The sequence below is a fragment of the Olea europaea genome, chromosome 4, assembly GCF_002742605.1.
Source record: "Olea europaea var. sylvestris chromosome 4, O_europaea_v1, whole genome shotgun sequence".
Classification (NCBI taxonomy): Eukaryota; Viridiplantae; Streptophyta; class Magnoliopsida; order Lamiales; family Oleaceae; genus Olea; species Olea europaea.
In genome coordinates this window covers 1,122,653-1,139,328 of record NC_036240.1, presented here as the reverse complement: position 1 = coordinate 1,139,328, position 16,676 = coordinate 1,122,653, and the positions used below count along the sequence as shown (strand labels likewise).

At 37.6% G+C, this 16,676-nt stretch overlaps 2 protein-coding genes and 1 pseudogene across 2 annotated transcripts; all 3 read right to left on the bottom strand.

Annotated features, from left to right (window-relative positions):
- The window catches only part of LOC111394032, a 5,678-nt pseudogene extending 3,009 nt beyond the window's left edge, over positions 1-2,669 (bottom strand).
- Positions 2,670-4,431: 1,762 nt separating this feature from the next.
- LOC111394031 (extensin-like) lies at positions 4,432-4,923 on the bottom strand. Its single transcript, XM_023019820.1, has one exon. The coding sequence runs from the start codon at positions 4,921-4,923 to the stop codon at positions 4,432-4,434; it is 492 nt and encodes a 163-aa protein (XP_022875588.1).
- Positions 4,924-5,768: 845 nt separating this feature from the next.
- On the bottom strand, positions 5,769-9,368 carry LOC111393202 (thioredoxin-like protein YLS8). The gene is made up of 2 exons (XM_023018625.1): positions 9,131-9,368; positions 5,769-6,260 (listed from the first exon to the last, which is right to left on the bottom strand). Exons 1-2 carry the CDS (start codon positions 9,248-9,250, stop codon positions 5,952-5,954), a joined length of 429 nt encoding a protein of 142 aa, XP_022874393.1. The 5' UTR covers positions 9,251-9,368; the 3' UTR covers positions 5,769-5,951.
- Between the last annotated feature and the right edge of the window lie 7,308 nt (positions 9,369-16,676).

Genomic DNA, 16,676 nt, shown 5'->3' with positions numbered 1-16,676 from the left:
GGGTTGGGGGGGGGTTGGTGAATAAACTAATAAGCATGATGGTGTGGAAGTCAACGATGAAATGTTCTCACCATGCATTGATCTAAAGTATTTGACAAGATCCTCCTTCACTTATCTTAGGAAGCATGACTTTAAGCGTTTTGAGGTGAGAGGTAATTTGATGCAAGGCCCAGTTGAAGAGAAGCCTAGCATCATGATTTTCTTCACTTCCTGATGTATCATCCGCAAATATGGCTCGCTATTGGTTAACAACATCAAAAAGATGCATTCTATGACAACTTATCATCTCTTTTAAATATTCGTGTGGATTTCTCTGGACCAAGTCATCTATTCCAGTAAGCCATGCTTCACGGCATCTCAAGCACTGCAAAGGAGCTTGATCAGAAACTCAATGTACGAATACGTGTAAGGCCTGAATGTACAAGTAAAAAGAAATAGTAGAATCAAGTAATGGAAATGTATAAAGTCTTCAATGTAGCAACCTGTAGGAGCATTTCGAACTCGCTAACTATCCCAATCTGACGGAAGTATCCAATGATGCGATGACATTCCGGCAACTGCAAGCACAAATATGAATGCAATCAAGCCTAGATACTTCGACATGCTTGACAATTAACACAGCAGTTGAGTTATGTCAAGGTACCTAGATGTTTGATCTGAGTATTTGGAGAAGCTGAGAAAGAAGAGACTGGGTGGTCTGCCGAACTTCAGCAGCAAGAGCCTGAATCACAGGAATTCTTTTTTTTGAAGGAAAAAAGAAAATAGAAGAGTGCCTTCAAAAATACGTTGACAGATAAACCTAATGTATGTTGGTAAATAGAATTAGAGACAGTACTCACTTTGGGTGCATTGTTGTAAGTTTTACAACAAATGCTTCTAAATCAAGAGCTTCATCATAATTTCCATTCCGTACACATCTACGAAAAGATAAAATTAAACTGCTACAGCATTAAATATATAAGATAAATAATAAGGAAAACAAATAAGTTTTGAGGTGTATGTGTCCATAAGCTGAGGAATTTCAAGCATGTCAAGCAAAGTAAAACTATTGGCAAGCAAGGTTTGGTTCATCTTGCTCTTCTCCAAAATTTGTTCTGCTGACTCAAGAAACTCAGTGCAACCAGAAGTTAGCTTTGGGATTTCAGCTATCTGCAAAACAAGCATCGAAAATATAATCAGCATGTTCTTTTCATTTCTTTTAATCTTCGCATGAGCATTGAAGAGACCATAAAAAATCCATGATTTTGATTAGCTGATACTTGAAGGCACTGGTTTGAAAAGCTTTGGAACACTATCTAATTAACTACAAGGTCAACAAATATTCAAGGTAACAACCATTTCCTCATGCCATTCATGAAAACATTTAAGACAAATTCAGCCCTTTTCCAATTCCAATATTCCCATTTACTTCACAGGGTAGAAATAGAGGCGGTCCATTGAAGAAAATCAAAGCAAAATGCTTAGCTGCACTATTTCGACGATAACATCGCAGGCCACCATCCATGGTCCATATACCTTGAAGTCCATCAGTCGAACTTTTGACATGGCACCAGGTTCAAATGAATAAAGTTTGATCAAAATATTGCAAGCAATGCATGGTTGTTAACCTACCAAGCTTCCGCCTTTATTTTGCTCACACAACTGTAAACTGCATTAAAAATGCAGAGGACTTCTCACAGTGTTCACATCAAAATAGCAATAAATTCACATTTTCCCATTGGATGACTGTTTCCCTTGTTATACGACACTGCTCAACAATTAAAGCTAACAAGCACACCAATATGAATTTGCATCTGTGAATGTATAGAAATTACTGGTTTTTTAATATTTTCCCCAAACTAAAAGTCTGCATGTGGGAAATAATGATTGAGAAAACGATTTCAACTCCCTAAATCAAATATTCCACAACACTTCCCTTCACCACATTAAGCTTCGTAAGGTTCCTACCTTAACCCGTACATCACAGCAACAGATGATTACTATTGCTCAGAATCAACACATAAATTGCATTATTTTAACAAGTATAACCATTTCCCCTCCCAAATTGGGTTAAATTAAAACAAGAAGCAGTACTTCATTTTACTGAGGAGAAAGCCACCCCCTTCACGGGATCTTAATCCACAACTTCACACACAGCTTGCCATTTATTTCGATCACATTACCAACACAGTCCAGTTATCGTAACTCAACATCAAGAATTATCTCACATTACAATCATAATTCCAATTGTATAAATCATAGACAAAATTGCAAACTGAAATTATATATATACCAGAATTCGAGGTGTTTATCGATGGAGGAAACCTCCTCTCGGATCTCGAGCAACGCATCGGCCGCTACAATGAACGCCCGATAATTTCCGAAAGCCACCTCCTGCATCTGCCTCCGAATTCTCTCGGCATCTACCCTCAATATCTCTGGCTCCTACAACAATCAAACCAAAAAAGATGGAAAAAAAAAGAAGGAAATCCATTGCATAAACGAACAATATATATTTATATATATAAGTGTGTTTGTTTGTGTAAGTTGAATAACCTTGGCACCTTGCGCAGGCGATCGAGAGTCAATGAAAGGAGTTCGGAAACGTAGGGCTGAAAAGAAGAGAAAGCGAGTGGTAGAAACCCAGCCATCACCATCTCATCGTTCGCCAGAGCTTCCAATGACTCCATTGTAGGCATTTCGAGAACTCAAATGTCTGCACTCCCGCTATGCTATAGAGAGCCGCTGCACGGGATTTGTTAGATCTTTTCACGTTGGGTCTAGAAGATAATGTTTCATATTTTATGGGCGTAATTGAAATCTTTTAAACATTTGAGGATCATATTGTAAAATTGAATTGTAGATCTAGAAAAAAATGCGCCAATATGATAATTTGATCCCGACCTTTATTTTTCTTTTCGAAGCATTGTCTATTCAATTTGTATTCAAAGTCAATTATTAGATTGATGAGATTATTATATATTTTTTAATTAAATAAAAAACGAGCTTCGATGCTAAATCATCTACACCTTTAGTCTGTCACACTATTCTTTTTAGAGGGTCCATCAAAAAAGTATCATTATTATATTTTTGTATTATTTTTTGTTTGATTCGATATTTGATGTCCAATTGTGTCCAAGCCCCTTTCTCCCTTGGTGCGGCTACGTTCTCCTTGCCTCCAATGCTCATGGAGCTATTTCGGAAAGAAGGCGAACAAGGAAAAGGGAGAAAGATACAATTAAACTATTTTAAATTAAAATTTTCAAACGCTATAATTTTTCAAGTATTCTAGTAGGGTTATTTTGAGGAGGACTTAACTACACAAACAAGGCTGGGGATAAAGTTTAAAAAAATATAGAAAAAAAAAGAGGACACATGTCAAACACTGATTGGCCAGTTAAAAAAAGAAAGGAAGCATGTGCTGACACCAGCACCTGTTTCCAAAATCCCCATCACATTAGCTTTACTCTTTTGAAAGACTGTTTGCTTCAATCTAAAAAAAAAAAAAAGTTGAACCCTAACTTTGAGGGTCCCCACCGCTCCATCCCTAAAACTTTGTGAGGGAGGTAAATCGAGGGATGTGCTCCAACAAATCAGGGAACAAGAGTTGTCTGTACACTGCGCCTACAAGGAGTTCAATTCCATATCTCAGAAATCAAACTCCCACACTGCGGCTGCCAACAAGGCGTGAGATAACCTTACTCCTGTCCTTTGCACCACTGGATTATACCTCGGGAGACCTGTTTACTTCCATCTAACGTACAAAATAAGTGGTCAATGTACATTACTTTACAAATGTAAAGACGGTTATAACTAATATGTAAAAGTGAAACCTTGAAGTGTTAGCAAAGTTATCAATTTTTGTAATTTGAAATCCCACGCACATAAATATGTCATCTTGTTCACATACTTTGAAAAGCGAATAATGTCGAATATTACTTTGTCAAGAATGAAGAATGAATTTTAATTAGCTTTCACTAAACATTTAGTAGTACGCATCACTATTTATCAATTCATAATAAAGTTAACATCGTATGTGTATCCAACCATTATTAAGCCTCTTTGTGGTTTAGTTAAAAAAAATGGATAAAAATCTAAATTAAATTCAATAATTAATTTTAACCATACATTTTACGGGATTAGACAATTTTTATCCACACATTTCATCAATTTTTATCTCAATAAAATATTTCATGTTTGCTAGAATTTATTTACTATATGTATCGCATTATTATAGTCCACATATAACTCCAAGAATACCCCAAATACATCAAAAAATAATTGAAATATTCCAACTACAACCATGTAGGATAGGAAGTTGGGCAAAATGCAAAGGGATAAACAAGAAATGTAAAGATCATAATATACTACACAAGATTTCACTATCTTATCTTAACATATACTCACGAGAATGCCCTTTAATATTCTCCATGATATTAATACAACTTTTAGTCACCTAAGAAGAACAAAACTTGAAATAAACAGCAAAAAGAATCCCTGATGAGGAATAGAAGCAGCTTTTGAAGCATAGAAATAGTAATAAGGATAATTCTTTGGCCCCATAACAACACTAGGTGGCTGATTCCCTGGAATGTATATGATTTTTGGAGGAGGAGATGGTGGAGGAGGACTCTTGTCCCACGAAATATAAGCTGGCGGTGGGGGCCGAGAAGGACGAGGACGAGGAGGTGAAGATGGAGGTGGTGAACCAAAATAGTACGGCTGCGGTGGTGAGTGGTGGTTGGCTGGTGGCTGTGGCGACAGCTGAGGCGGTGGCAATGGCAGCGGCTTTGAATTTACTGGCGAGGGTGGTGGTGCACATATGACAGGGCATGTTTCACAGTCACTGATGCATAACAAACCTGCTTCTCCAGTTTGATCCTCAAATTTTGCCGTGGATAACATGATATCGATCAAGAAAAGAAAAAGCCATCTTCTTGTCATGAATTCAAGAATTCTGGGTTTTCTCATCTGATTTTCTTTAGGAAAGTTGAAGACAAAATGAAGATTCTGTGTATACTATGAATTTATAGGGATTTTGAGGGTAACAAGGCTAGAATCTATAGATTAGATAGTCTATGCATCATTTTCAAGCTTGTCTACGGCTCATTCAAAAAGTTAAAGGTAAATGGTGTGCAAAATACTTACAGTATATTTGATAAGTTAGACCGGATAAAATTCAACAGGGAAATACGTGATATATTTATCTAATATTCTTGAGGTTATGATTAGTAATTGTTAGTATATGATGACTTAAGAGACCTGGGTCCGAAGTAACATATTTCTTGTTAGTGTGAAAAGGTCAAGAGAATCCTAAGTAGAATGCAATTGGGCGTGACATTTTTCCACATTGTATTATGCCTTTCTCTTAACACAATCCAATTTTGTGGGCATCAATACCACCAAAACTCGTTTCCCACTTTACGCTGTCTGCTTTGCATATACTTTTCTTCAAGAGGAGAACTTTGCAATGTATATGTTTTAGTCTCTAATCCCGAGCAAAGAATTTTATCTTAATCTGCAGATTTTAGTTGTACAATTTTAAATACAAGCAATCTGCACTGCATGAATAAAGCAGGCAGACCCTGTGAAAATCTAGGTTTGGTGACCCCATTTCTCTTGCTTGGACGTGGGTACAACCGAGGGGCGACTTAAGAGGGAAAAACTCATTTTCCGACTTAACAAGGGCTCTCCCTTTTGATTTGTCTAAAAATTTATATTGGTATTTTCAATGCGTCCAATTGAAATTCAACTATCAAATTGGGAATGCAGTGAGACATGACAACAACTAAAACACGGGAGAATCTTTGTACTCCGATGGTTCAAAGGACTCAATTGAATTGTCTGCCCACGAATCATTACTCAGATATCATTGTATCGATATTTGGTACACAGAATTTTGCAGCAATAACCTATGAGCTGCCAAGGTAGCCTAAATCACATGATGAAATCACACACACCAATTCAAGTACTTAGTATCTATACTTGGTGGAGTAATCTTTCGGGGCAATAACTAATCCTCGGCCCTTCCTGGCACCACGGTAGACAGTCTCGACTATGTCAATGAACTCCTGTTTATCCTTGAGAGCCCAGTTAATTTTGTTGTTGTTCCCAGTGCCAAGGTCAATCATGATGTGTTTGTTCCTGAAAAAGAACATGACAGTCGACGGATCGTACAGCTCGTACATTGTGTTGAAATCAGGCACCTCAGTTATATCCACCAAGTAAATCACAGCAAAATTCTTTATTGTTTCAGCAACAGAAGCCAGCACCTCATCCATCTAGGGGAGCAAAAACGACATCAGAAAGAATACACAAGGAGCATTTTTGGTAGAAAAAATAGCATATGATCACACTCAGGACTTTTAACTTTCTTTCCTTCCTTAATCTTGTTAAATACTGTAGTTTCCAGCATACCAAACACATCAGAGAGGTCCAACTCATATGTTAAATAAAACATGATGAGAGAAATATTCAAGCTATCAAAAAAATTATATTCCAATCAAGTGAAACAACAGGCAATTGAAAAAATGTCCAAGTACACGATTTTTATGCTCCTTTATTTGCTATCTACTTCCCTCATTTTTGTGGTTCTCTTTCGTTCCTCCCTGCCCGTAGGGAGAAGATGGATGACTCTGCACAATATTAGAACTTTCAGAATACAAAGTTCAGAGAAAAAAGTGATCATCAACACCACCATAGCACGAAGTTGCCTCTTCTATCATCAAGAAAACTATGTATGAACTCCAAAAATACATCGGTCATATGGAGTTGGAAATAAAACTTGGAAAAGATTAACTCAATTTGAAAAGGAACTGTTTCTTAATTTTCAAGTGTGAGGCCCAAAGGAAACATTAGATGCAAGTAGTTCAATCTCAGTTCAGATACGGTTGTGAAAACCACCCTTGAAACTACAAGGATTTCGAAGCCAGAACATTAAATCTTAAGGCAAAAAGGTTTCTTCATATTCAGAAACAAACCAAAAGGCTAATCAGTAAACACTTTAAACAGTTTGCTGGATTCAGTTGATTTTTCAGATAGTACTCTTTCTTACAAGTATTCTCTTTAGCAAATAAATAAGTAAATGAAGATTTTAAACACGAATGAAGACTATTTTATAAATAAAGACCACATATACCGTTTGATTTGATATGAGACACTTGAAGTTCTCACCCTAATTCGATACCCACTCGAATGGACACTTGTGAGACACACTCACAATTGCTGCTTATTCCTCAAAATCTCTCCCCATCTATGCACTAATATCGATACCAAATTGATGAACAATAGACAAATAAAATTGTCTTCTATTTTCCTCAAAGAAAACTTTAACAAATTTATAATTATGATATATGCTACACACTAACATCACTTAAAGATATCTACACAATTGAATTGTGTATTTCAAACACTGACACACCTCATAGAGCTCAAAGAACTACACCACCACCTCATGTGCACTATTTATTTACTCATACATGTATTACAAGGGGTGATGCTATGTTTAAAAGGGTGGTAAGTCAGTGGAATTACTGGCTTTGCTACTTCTAAATTTGTTCATAATGGTGGTGGCAGAGCAAGCTAACAATCTCCAGAAATCTCTTGGCATGTCGGCAAGAAATAATCTAGAAAATTATAAAACATATAGCAAATTATAGGAATAAACTTGAATGTTTAGATGCTACATGAATTAACAACGCCAATGGCGATTCTACAGTAGCACGCAAACAGGGATGCTCATAAGTAATACAAAACATTGACCCTCAGACTTCATTGAACTGCTAAACTTTGAATATAATTTGAATATTTTCGGATCAGGTGTTCAACATTCTAAGTAATTATCAAGATTTAGGTTATTAAAGAAGACATGTCCATGGTGAACATAGTAGAAATAAAAATGCTACAACAGGTGCAGTCATACTAAAATGAATAAAATCATAAGCGAAATACATCAGTAACTAGATGTAGAGTCAATTGAGATAAATCAAAGAAAAACGGCCCATGTGATTGGACATATTTAGTGTAGACCTTAAAAAAGACCCCATTTGTAAGAATGATGCGTAATCTTGATAAAATGTATCAAAAGAGGGAAGAGAAGCCTAAACCTTCATATAGGAATGGAAAAAAAACCCGTCCTGCCCCGAACGAGGCAAAAAAACCCGCCCTATGAAGAAAAAAATTAAAATTAAAATTAAAAATATTTTTATTTCTAGACAATTCACCCGTTAAAAACCCATTTTGAATTTACATTTTATTCTCTAATAATAACATAATTCGAAACTTTGAAAATGCAAAAAAAAAAATAAATAAATAAAACTAAAAGGGGGCAAAAAGTTGCCCCGTCCCCGCCCCGCCCCGCCCCATCGCCATCACTGCCTTCATAGCTTAAAATGTTTTAGATATTCTAATCTTGCAATGAACCAAATACAGTAAAAGAAAAGAAATCATGGCATAGTTTGTTGTCCCACTGATTCGCTAAACAGTTAAACATTCAACGAAATACTATTTAATCAGACTAGATCAATATAAACAGTAACTGAAGCTTGCTAATAAGATAAATAACATGTTTGGCTAATCTTAGAAGTTTCGTTACAGAACTTCACTTTATTTAGTCTTCGCCAAACATGCTCAAAGACAAAACAAGATATCCAGGGAAAAGTAAATTCTTCATCTTCAACACTACGAAAACCAAATTTATTCAGACTGCTTAAAGTGATTCTAACATGCTTTTGATAGTAAAGTTCACATCTTCCTAGTAATCGCATAATATAAACGCATAAATATGATTTGCACATTACCTCAATAATCATAACTAACACATCCGATCAAATGACAAGTTAAAATTAGAAGTCAACAAAAAAAAAAAAACCAAAATAAAACAGAAATTCTATGTATTCCATGTAATTGTGACAACAATCCGTTAGACTGTTACCCTAACTGAATACTATATAGAGTAATCTACACGTTCAGCTAAAAATACAATGAAGAACCAAACAGACAGTGAGTAAATTGAACCACAGCAAAAAGAAAAACATAAATAAAATAAAATTAGTTTAAATAAAATTCAAATTTAGAAAAATAGTATCAGCCAGTAAATAAGACTGATTGATAAGTAATTCTTTAGGAAGAATTGAATAATGAGATATTTTACCTGCATGCAGGTATCGTCCCAGTCGTGCCCAAATCGGATAATGACGAGGCGTTCTTCTTCAGCGAGGATTGCCTGATCCACCGCCCATCCAGAGTGGAGATGGGGTAGCAAGTACGACATCGTCTCTCCTTTCTCTCTCTAAAACTCTCTCTGTTCCTGCAGAATCCGATTAATTCCAGTGAATACTTCTGTGTTTATTTTGCACTCTGAAGGTTCTGGAATATCTGGAAGATGNACAAAGAAGGATTAAAATCTTAATACATGAAGAAATCTCTATTCTAGATTCCTAATTGAAAATATACTAACATTTAAATTTATTTTTGAGGTTCCCAACTTTTTAAAAATTACAAGTCAAAAAGTCATAATTTTTCATTCAAAAAAAAACACACATTTCGGTCAAACATATCCTTTAATATTCTATCATGTATCACACTTGGATTAAAAGAAAATTCCATCAAGCCAATACAATTTTCACAAGCGTCTCAATTATTGTCTAGTTTATCATTCACCTCGAATTTAGTTCGAGAAACTACTTTTATAATGAAATTGTGGAGTAATAAGTTCAGCCTTGAATTCTCGATATCGACATCTGCTATGGCGTAACCAGTTGGTTAAAATGGGTCAAAATCAATATGTTGAACCCATTCTCAACAACTCCCACAAATGAAAATTAAAGCAAAAGATAATGTAGACACTAAAGAGACTCCAAGTAGAAGTTGTTGCATCGATATAAGTACATAGTGGATTTTAAACTCTTTTTGTAGAATACTATCGGATTTACTTGGTTAATCAATGAACTCAATATCTTGAATTGCTCAACCACAATTGTAACCCATACAATAACCTTCTTGGTAATTTCCAAGTTCTAATGGTTGTGTTCATTTTAACAATGTATAACTCTTGGATTTTATAAGTGATTTAGAGAATTCAAAATCTTAGAACAATTTTATAGAAGCGGTCTCACTTCATATTTGCATAAGTGATCTCTTATTAAGAGTACATGTTATACCCACTCGGCTTATTCAAGCTATATGTTTCATTAAAAGTTTAATGTATCGTAAAATACTCTGCAAATAGCTTTTTCTTATTGGAATGAATAGGAGTTAATTTACAATTGTTCAATGAGTCTTCATAATTTACAATTGTTCAATGAGTCTTCATAAGTTAGTTATTTCATTGAATTGAGATTTTGAGATCTTCAATCAGAAAGGATGGGTGACAATTACGAAAATCCTACATTACTATAAGCTCATTCCCCTCAATATGTTGTATACTTGATTTCTTGATAAACTTTTTCTTCGTTGATCCACGAAATTACACCATCTAAGATCAATTGTTTGTTAGTATTATATCTTTTACGTAAATTTCAAGACTAACCATATTATAATAGATTATGTGTCTTATTAAATGTAGTTAGATATTACAATTAATTCATATAATAGACAAAACAGTCACCAATTAAGGAATTCTTCCATTAATATTTGAAGCCACATGCTTTTCTCTAGCTCTAATTTGATCTTCCAATGTACAACTTGCTTTGAGAATCTCTAACACAACTATGTTGGTCATAGTATTACATATTTACTAAGGATAATTATATTACCACTACAAATTTTATTACTTACACCACAAATTTTAAATATTTTTTTATATACTTAAATAGTCTTAACTATAATTACATAAATGGGTTTTAATATATTTAGTACATAAAACAATTTATTATTCCGCCACAATTATACATGAAATCTTCCTTCTCTACAGGATCAAAGGCTTGAATGACTTTGTTGACCCAATCTCATAAACGTAGGAGAGACCCTTTCTGGGATTTTTCCTCCATTCTTTTTTATCAGATCAGTAGGGGATCCCTCGTGTGCATATTTATGGAGAATATTGTAGACTTGTCTATTGTTTTCAATACCTATATCTTCTTCAGTGAAGTGCAATTGTAATTGTTAGACTTCACAGTGGCCACGGAATGGGAAAGATGAGAATCAAGCTTTGACGCGGAATATATGGTAGCATACGTACCTGAACCAAGAATGTGGCCTTTACTCTTGTGGTGATCCATGTCTTCATTTGAGATTTCTTAAATGAGAGGTAGAATTTGAAGCAAAACTAGAAGAAAAAATAGGGCCTATGACGAACCTCAATTTTATTTTTTATTTTTTTTAATGAAGAACTTGAAGCAAAACAGTAGAGAGAAAGTAGTAGGAGAATGGACCCTAATAGACTATCCACAAGTTGCAGAGGCTCAATTCGAGAGCGAAAAATGGTGTTGCAAAAAGATGTAGACTTTTACCTTATTAAAGCAATTTTCTGTAGGTCTATTTATCAATATAATCGTGTTCATACTTTTGATGTTTTATAATTTGATATTGAGATGATGAGCAAGCCATAATATTGTATTTTTTATTACTATTATTTTTTGTTGTTGTTGGATTAGGAGTATAGTTGTAAAGTTGTTGGGGGTGTATTTATTGAAATATATTTTAATTGTGGTTTGATTATAATGTGGTGTAGTAATTAAATTTTGTTGTGGTAATATAATTACTCATTTAATAATTTATTTTAAATCATGGGTACTATAAATTCAATTCTTCATTATTGTACCTACCATTGTGGTGTAGTTCAACATTTGCATATTCTACTAACATCCTATTACTTTATAACCTTCCAATGATTATTCATTTATACAATTTATAATACACAGGAATATGCCAGTTGCGATGTTGATTTACCACATGTTAGCCAAACATAAAAGTTGGATCTACCCGAGTTCTCAATTTAATTATGTAAGGCAATATTAGGCCCTCAATTGTTTCAATGTAACACCAATTTAGTCCATTTCATATTTTTGGACTAACATACACTAGTTGATATTCAAAGAATGCTACCATAAACATATTTCAAACGATGTAAGACCAATCAATGATACAACCACGTCGAGTGATTTTAGAACAAAGAGATATGTTACATTTAAAGATCTTATAATCACTCCAACTATTCACAACAATATTGTAAATTTTACATATCATTTTCTTTGCTTGTTACAGTTCATAAAGGGATTTCTATAATTGTATATCCAATACATTTGCCACCAAAGGTTTTTGGTTATATTTAATCACTTTTAGTTTAGGGTCTGTCACCTTTATAAAATATCCTTGCACTTTGTTGCTGAAAATTATCTTACCTATAACCGAAGCGCTTGGCTATCCGAGGTGCTCCTCAACAGATACCTTCCCCGCCAGTTTCAGAAGTATATCTATGTCAGGATCCTCTATGAATGTGACATTTTTATGGGTTTAGGTAATGTGACATCAACTTTATGTCAACTCAACTCAGAAAAATTAATAACTCGTCCATTCCTGACGCAGTTGATTGACGCCTATGAGCAGACGTCTCACACCGTCAGATGCATACACGTGTTCCACATCCAACAGTGCTCATCGTCTATAAATACTTAAGGTTTGGCAAGAGGCAAAGGTAATGAAACTGATACTAAACTAAGCTCTCCACTAAACTAAGCTCTCCACATTCAAGCATTATATATTCTTCTCCCCACTCTCATGCACAATTTCGACATCATTCTGATCATCGACCATTGACTTGACCGTTGGAGTGTATGTGGCCGTCGCTGCCCCCGTTGGTTTTGACCGTGTGCTCCTCACCATGCGTTATTGTATGCAGGGAGGAATATGTGAAGTGGCTCCTGATTGGCCATGTGGAGGTCCAATTCGTGAGGTCAACAAATTGGCGTCGTCCTTGGAAAAATTCCAACCAAAGAATTCCCCATTAACCATCGAAAAAAAGCCACCAGAAGACTATCGACTTACCCTGAAAAGGGGACATTCTTGAAAAAGAACCAAGCCAACTTACAGTCTTAAGTTCCTAACACCCTTGAAAAAAAAGGAGTGGGAAAATGAGCTATAGTAATGAGAACGCAAATCTTGAAGGGTATAGGGATGCCTCTGAAGAAGAAGTGCTCTGCACCAATGTCACACATCGGAGATCCCATCACCGGCGTCACCAAGGTAACAGGACAACGTCACTCACTGAAAGGATGGCTCAAATAGTTGCAGGCATGAGAGACATTGCAACCCAGAATCTGGTTATGCGTGAATTCTCCATGCAAGCCCAAGGTCAGCATGGCTTTTCAACACCACAAGGGTTGCACCCGGCTCAAGGGCAGAACCCAGCATCACATGCCCTGGGTCATTCAAACCACCACAAGGAACCCTCCATTGAGAGAGAAGTGGGAGTGGATGTCACTTCCTATGCCCAAGGTACTTACACAGCGGAACCACGGCTGGGAAAAAACTTTCCACCAGAATACGAACCTCAGAAGTTGGTTAGTGTCTTCGATCGGATAGAGCAAAATCCTAGCAATAGGGTCCGCTCCATACAAAGGTCGGCTCAACATGTGCAGGAGTAAGAAGAAGAATAGGAGGCACCCCCTCCACCTAGAAATAGGCGGGATATGAGAAACCTAATGGATTGGGATAGTCGGGGAGGGGTACCTCCACCCCCCTAAAATGCATCAGAGGGGGAAAGCTCTGAAGGGACATGTCGCTCTTACGAAATTGATGACGATGATGACAACCTCCCTTTCTCCAGAGAAATTCGAAACTTCCTAATGCCCGCGAACTTCATATCCCCTAAAATCCCTAAGTATAAAGGAAAGGAAGACCCACATAAACACCTCACTAAGTACATGACGCAGATGAGCTTCAGAGGAGCTTTACCGGCACTGAAATGCAGGGCCTTCCACCTAACCCTTACTGGAGCTGCTGAGGTGTGGTACAACAGATTACCGCTTTTAAGCATCAAAAGTTGGCCAAATTTAAAGAAGGCATTTCTGAACCAGTACCTCTCACGAAGGGAATGAGAAGCCCTAGTGCAATGCCTACAAGATATGAGGCAAGCTCCTCGCAAGACGCTGAAAAGCTATCTCGCCAGATTCACTGATGAAATCATATACTGCGAACAAGTCACAGATAGAGATGCCCTCTTAGCCCTGAAAGGAGGCCTCAACATGAACACATTGTTCGAGACGTCCGAGGTAAGAGTCCAGGCACTTATGACGAACTGGTTGAGATGATGAGGGTGGAAATCGTCAATGATGAGATGATTGACTACCAAAATCGTGCAGCTCAGGGACTTCCTCCGCCTCAAAGGCAAATGGGTCAAGGACCAGCGGCACACCTCGTCAACCAGCAATAGACCCAGGTAGGCCACACAGTAGCCCCACATCCGGACAGGCATTGGCTTCAACCACTCTGAATGCAGTGCCAGTGCTGGCGTATGAAAATGCTCCTACCGAAACAGGACCATCCGGGGGAACAAACACCCGACGAAGAAGAAGAAGTAGGCGAACAAGCCTTTGAAAGGAGCAAAGTTCTGCAAATTTCACCAACTCTATGGCCATGACATCAGTAAATGCAGATATGCACCTCGATCCTCAAGTCAAAACAACCCACGCTCCTCCAGGAGAGACCATTATCATGAACACTCCCACAGGTTCGCCTCTCCAAATAGGGAGTCGAGGCAACATCGAGATCAATCACCTCAAAGAAGAGAGACGAGAGAGAGAAAGATCTTGAGGAGAATCCAGGCAAAGGAATCAACCCCAACCACCGGAGACGATACTATCCGGGAAATTGATACAATCATTGGGGGACCCCACATCGGGGGCAATACTAGAAATGCCCAGAGAAACTGCACAAGGAAAACGAAAGACCCGCCAATGATCACATATATCGACAACCAGTCCCATACCAATGGAATGGATCCAATCACCTTCTCCTAAGAAGATTCGCAAGGTGTCCATCACTTACACTGCGATGCATTGGTAGTAAGGGACGTTGTGGCTCAGAATGGACATAAGCGCATACTGGTTGACAATGAAAGCTTGATGAATATACTATTCGGATAAACCTTTAACAAGATGCAAATTGAGCATAGTTTGGTTCTCATGACCGACCTAATATTCGGATTCACTGGGGATAGCATCATCCCACGAGGATGAATAACTTGGCCTGTTGAGATGGGATCAACATCCCTAGTAACTCATCACTTCATGAAATTTTTAGTGGGGATCATAGGTCAGCTTACCACAGGGTACTTGGTCGACCTGCACTCAAGGACCTTTGGGCTGTGACCTCTATTCACCACTTATGTATGAAGTTCCCAACTGAGCATAGGATCGCGACAATCCGAGGTAACTAGATGGGCTCAAGATCATGTTACCTCAACTCTCTACGAAAATCTGAGCCCCGCATTATGAATGTGATAACAATTGACACAGTAAATAAAACACACAGATTTAGAGATGCTTGACACCCCTAAACAAGGGCAGACCCCTGAAGAGGGAGAAGACGTCGATATGATTGAGACCCCTGAAGAAGGGCACCCTCTTGATGTATTAGACCCTCGAATCATCGAATTTGAGCCGAATGTAACTCCTATGGAAGAGCTCGAGACTTTCTCTACGAACTCTCAAGACCCCACTCAGGTCTTGCAAATAGGGAAAGCTTTGCCTCCTGAGACGAAAGAAGAGCTAATGAATTTCCTGAAAAGAAATTTGGACATCTTTGCATGGAACCATAAAGACATGGTGGGAATAGACCCAAGGGTCAGCTGTCACCACTTGAATATCAACCCCACATGCATGCCACATCGACAGAAGAGGCGAGCACTAAATTCAGAAAGATATTAGGCATTAAAGAAAGAGGTCGACAAGCTAAGTCGCAACGGCTTCATCAGAGAAGCTATTTATCCGAAGTGGATATCCAACTCAGTGCTTGTGAAGAAGTCCAGCAGGAAATGGAGGGTGTGCGTCAACTTCACCAACTTGAACAAAGCTTGCCCAAAGGACAACTTTCCCCTCCCAAGGATAGACCAACTAGTGGACTCCACCGCTGGACACGAACTCCTGAGCTTCATGGATGCTTATTCAGGGTATAACCAAATACCTATGTTCCGACCCGATGAAGAGACCACATATTTCATCACAGATCGAGGATTGTACTGCTACAAAATGATGCCATTTGGATTGAAAAATGCTGGCCCCACATACCAAAGGATGGTCAACATGATGTTCGCCGACCTTATTGACAAAATCATGAAAGTCTACGTTGATGACATGCTGGTCAAAACCCTCCACGCAGGAGATCACGTAAGTCACTTGGACACCACTTTTCAAATTCTGAGGAAGTATAAGATAAAGCTGAACCCGATGAAGTGCACCTTTAGGGTAGCATCGGATTAATTTCTGGGATATATTGTGAGCCAAAGAGGGGTTGAGACAAACCCCGAGAAGATAAAAGCCTTGTTAGAGATGAAGTCATCCCAGAAGCTGAAAGAGATGCAAAGCCTTAATGAGAAGGTTGCTGCACTCAGTCGTTTCATCTCCAAAGCCACTGATGAGAGCTTACCTTTCTTTAAGATTCTGAAGTAAGGGAGGAAGTTTCAGTGGACCGAAGAATGTGAGGCAGCCTTCCAAGCGTTGAAGAAGCACTTGGGAGAGGTGTCCCTACTATCTAAACCT

Excerpts from the sequence above, each read along its gene's own strand:
- LOC111394031 (XM_023019820.1), bottom strand. The coding sequence starts at position 4,923 with ATGACAAGAAGATGGCTTTTTCTTTTCTTGATCGATATCATGTTATCC.
- LOC111393202 (XM_023018625.1), bottom strand. The coding sequence starts at position 9,250 with ATGTCGTACTTGCTACCCCATCTCCACTCTGGATGGGCGGTGGATCAG. Across the intron at positions 6,261-9,130 it reads GGGACGATACCTGCATGCAG|ATGGATGAGGTGCTGGCTTC; the intron begins GTAAAATATCTC and ends TTGCTCCCCTAG.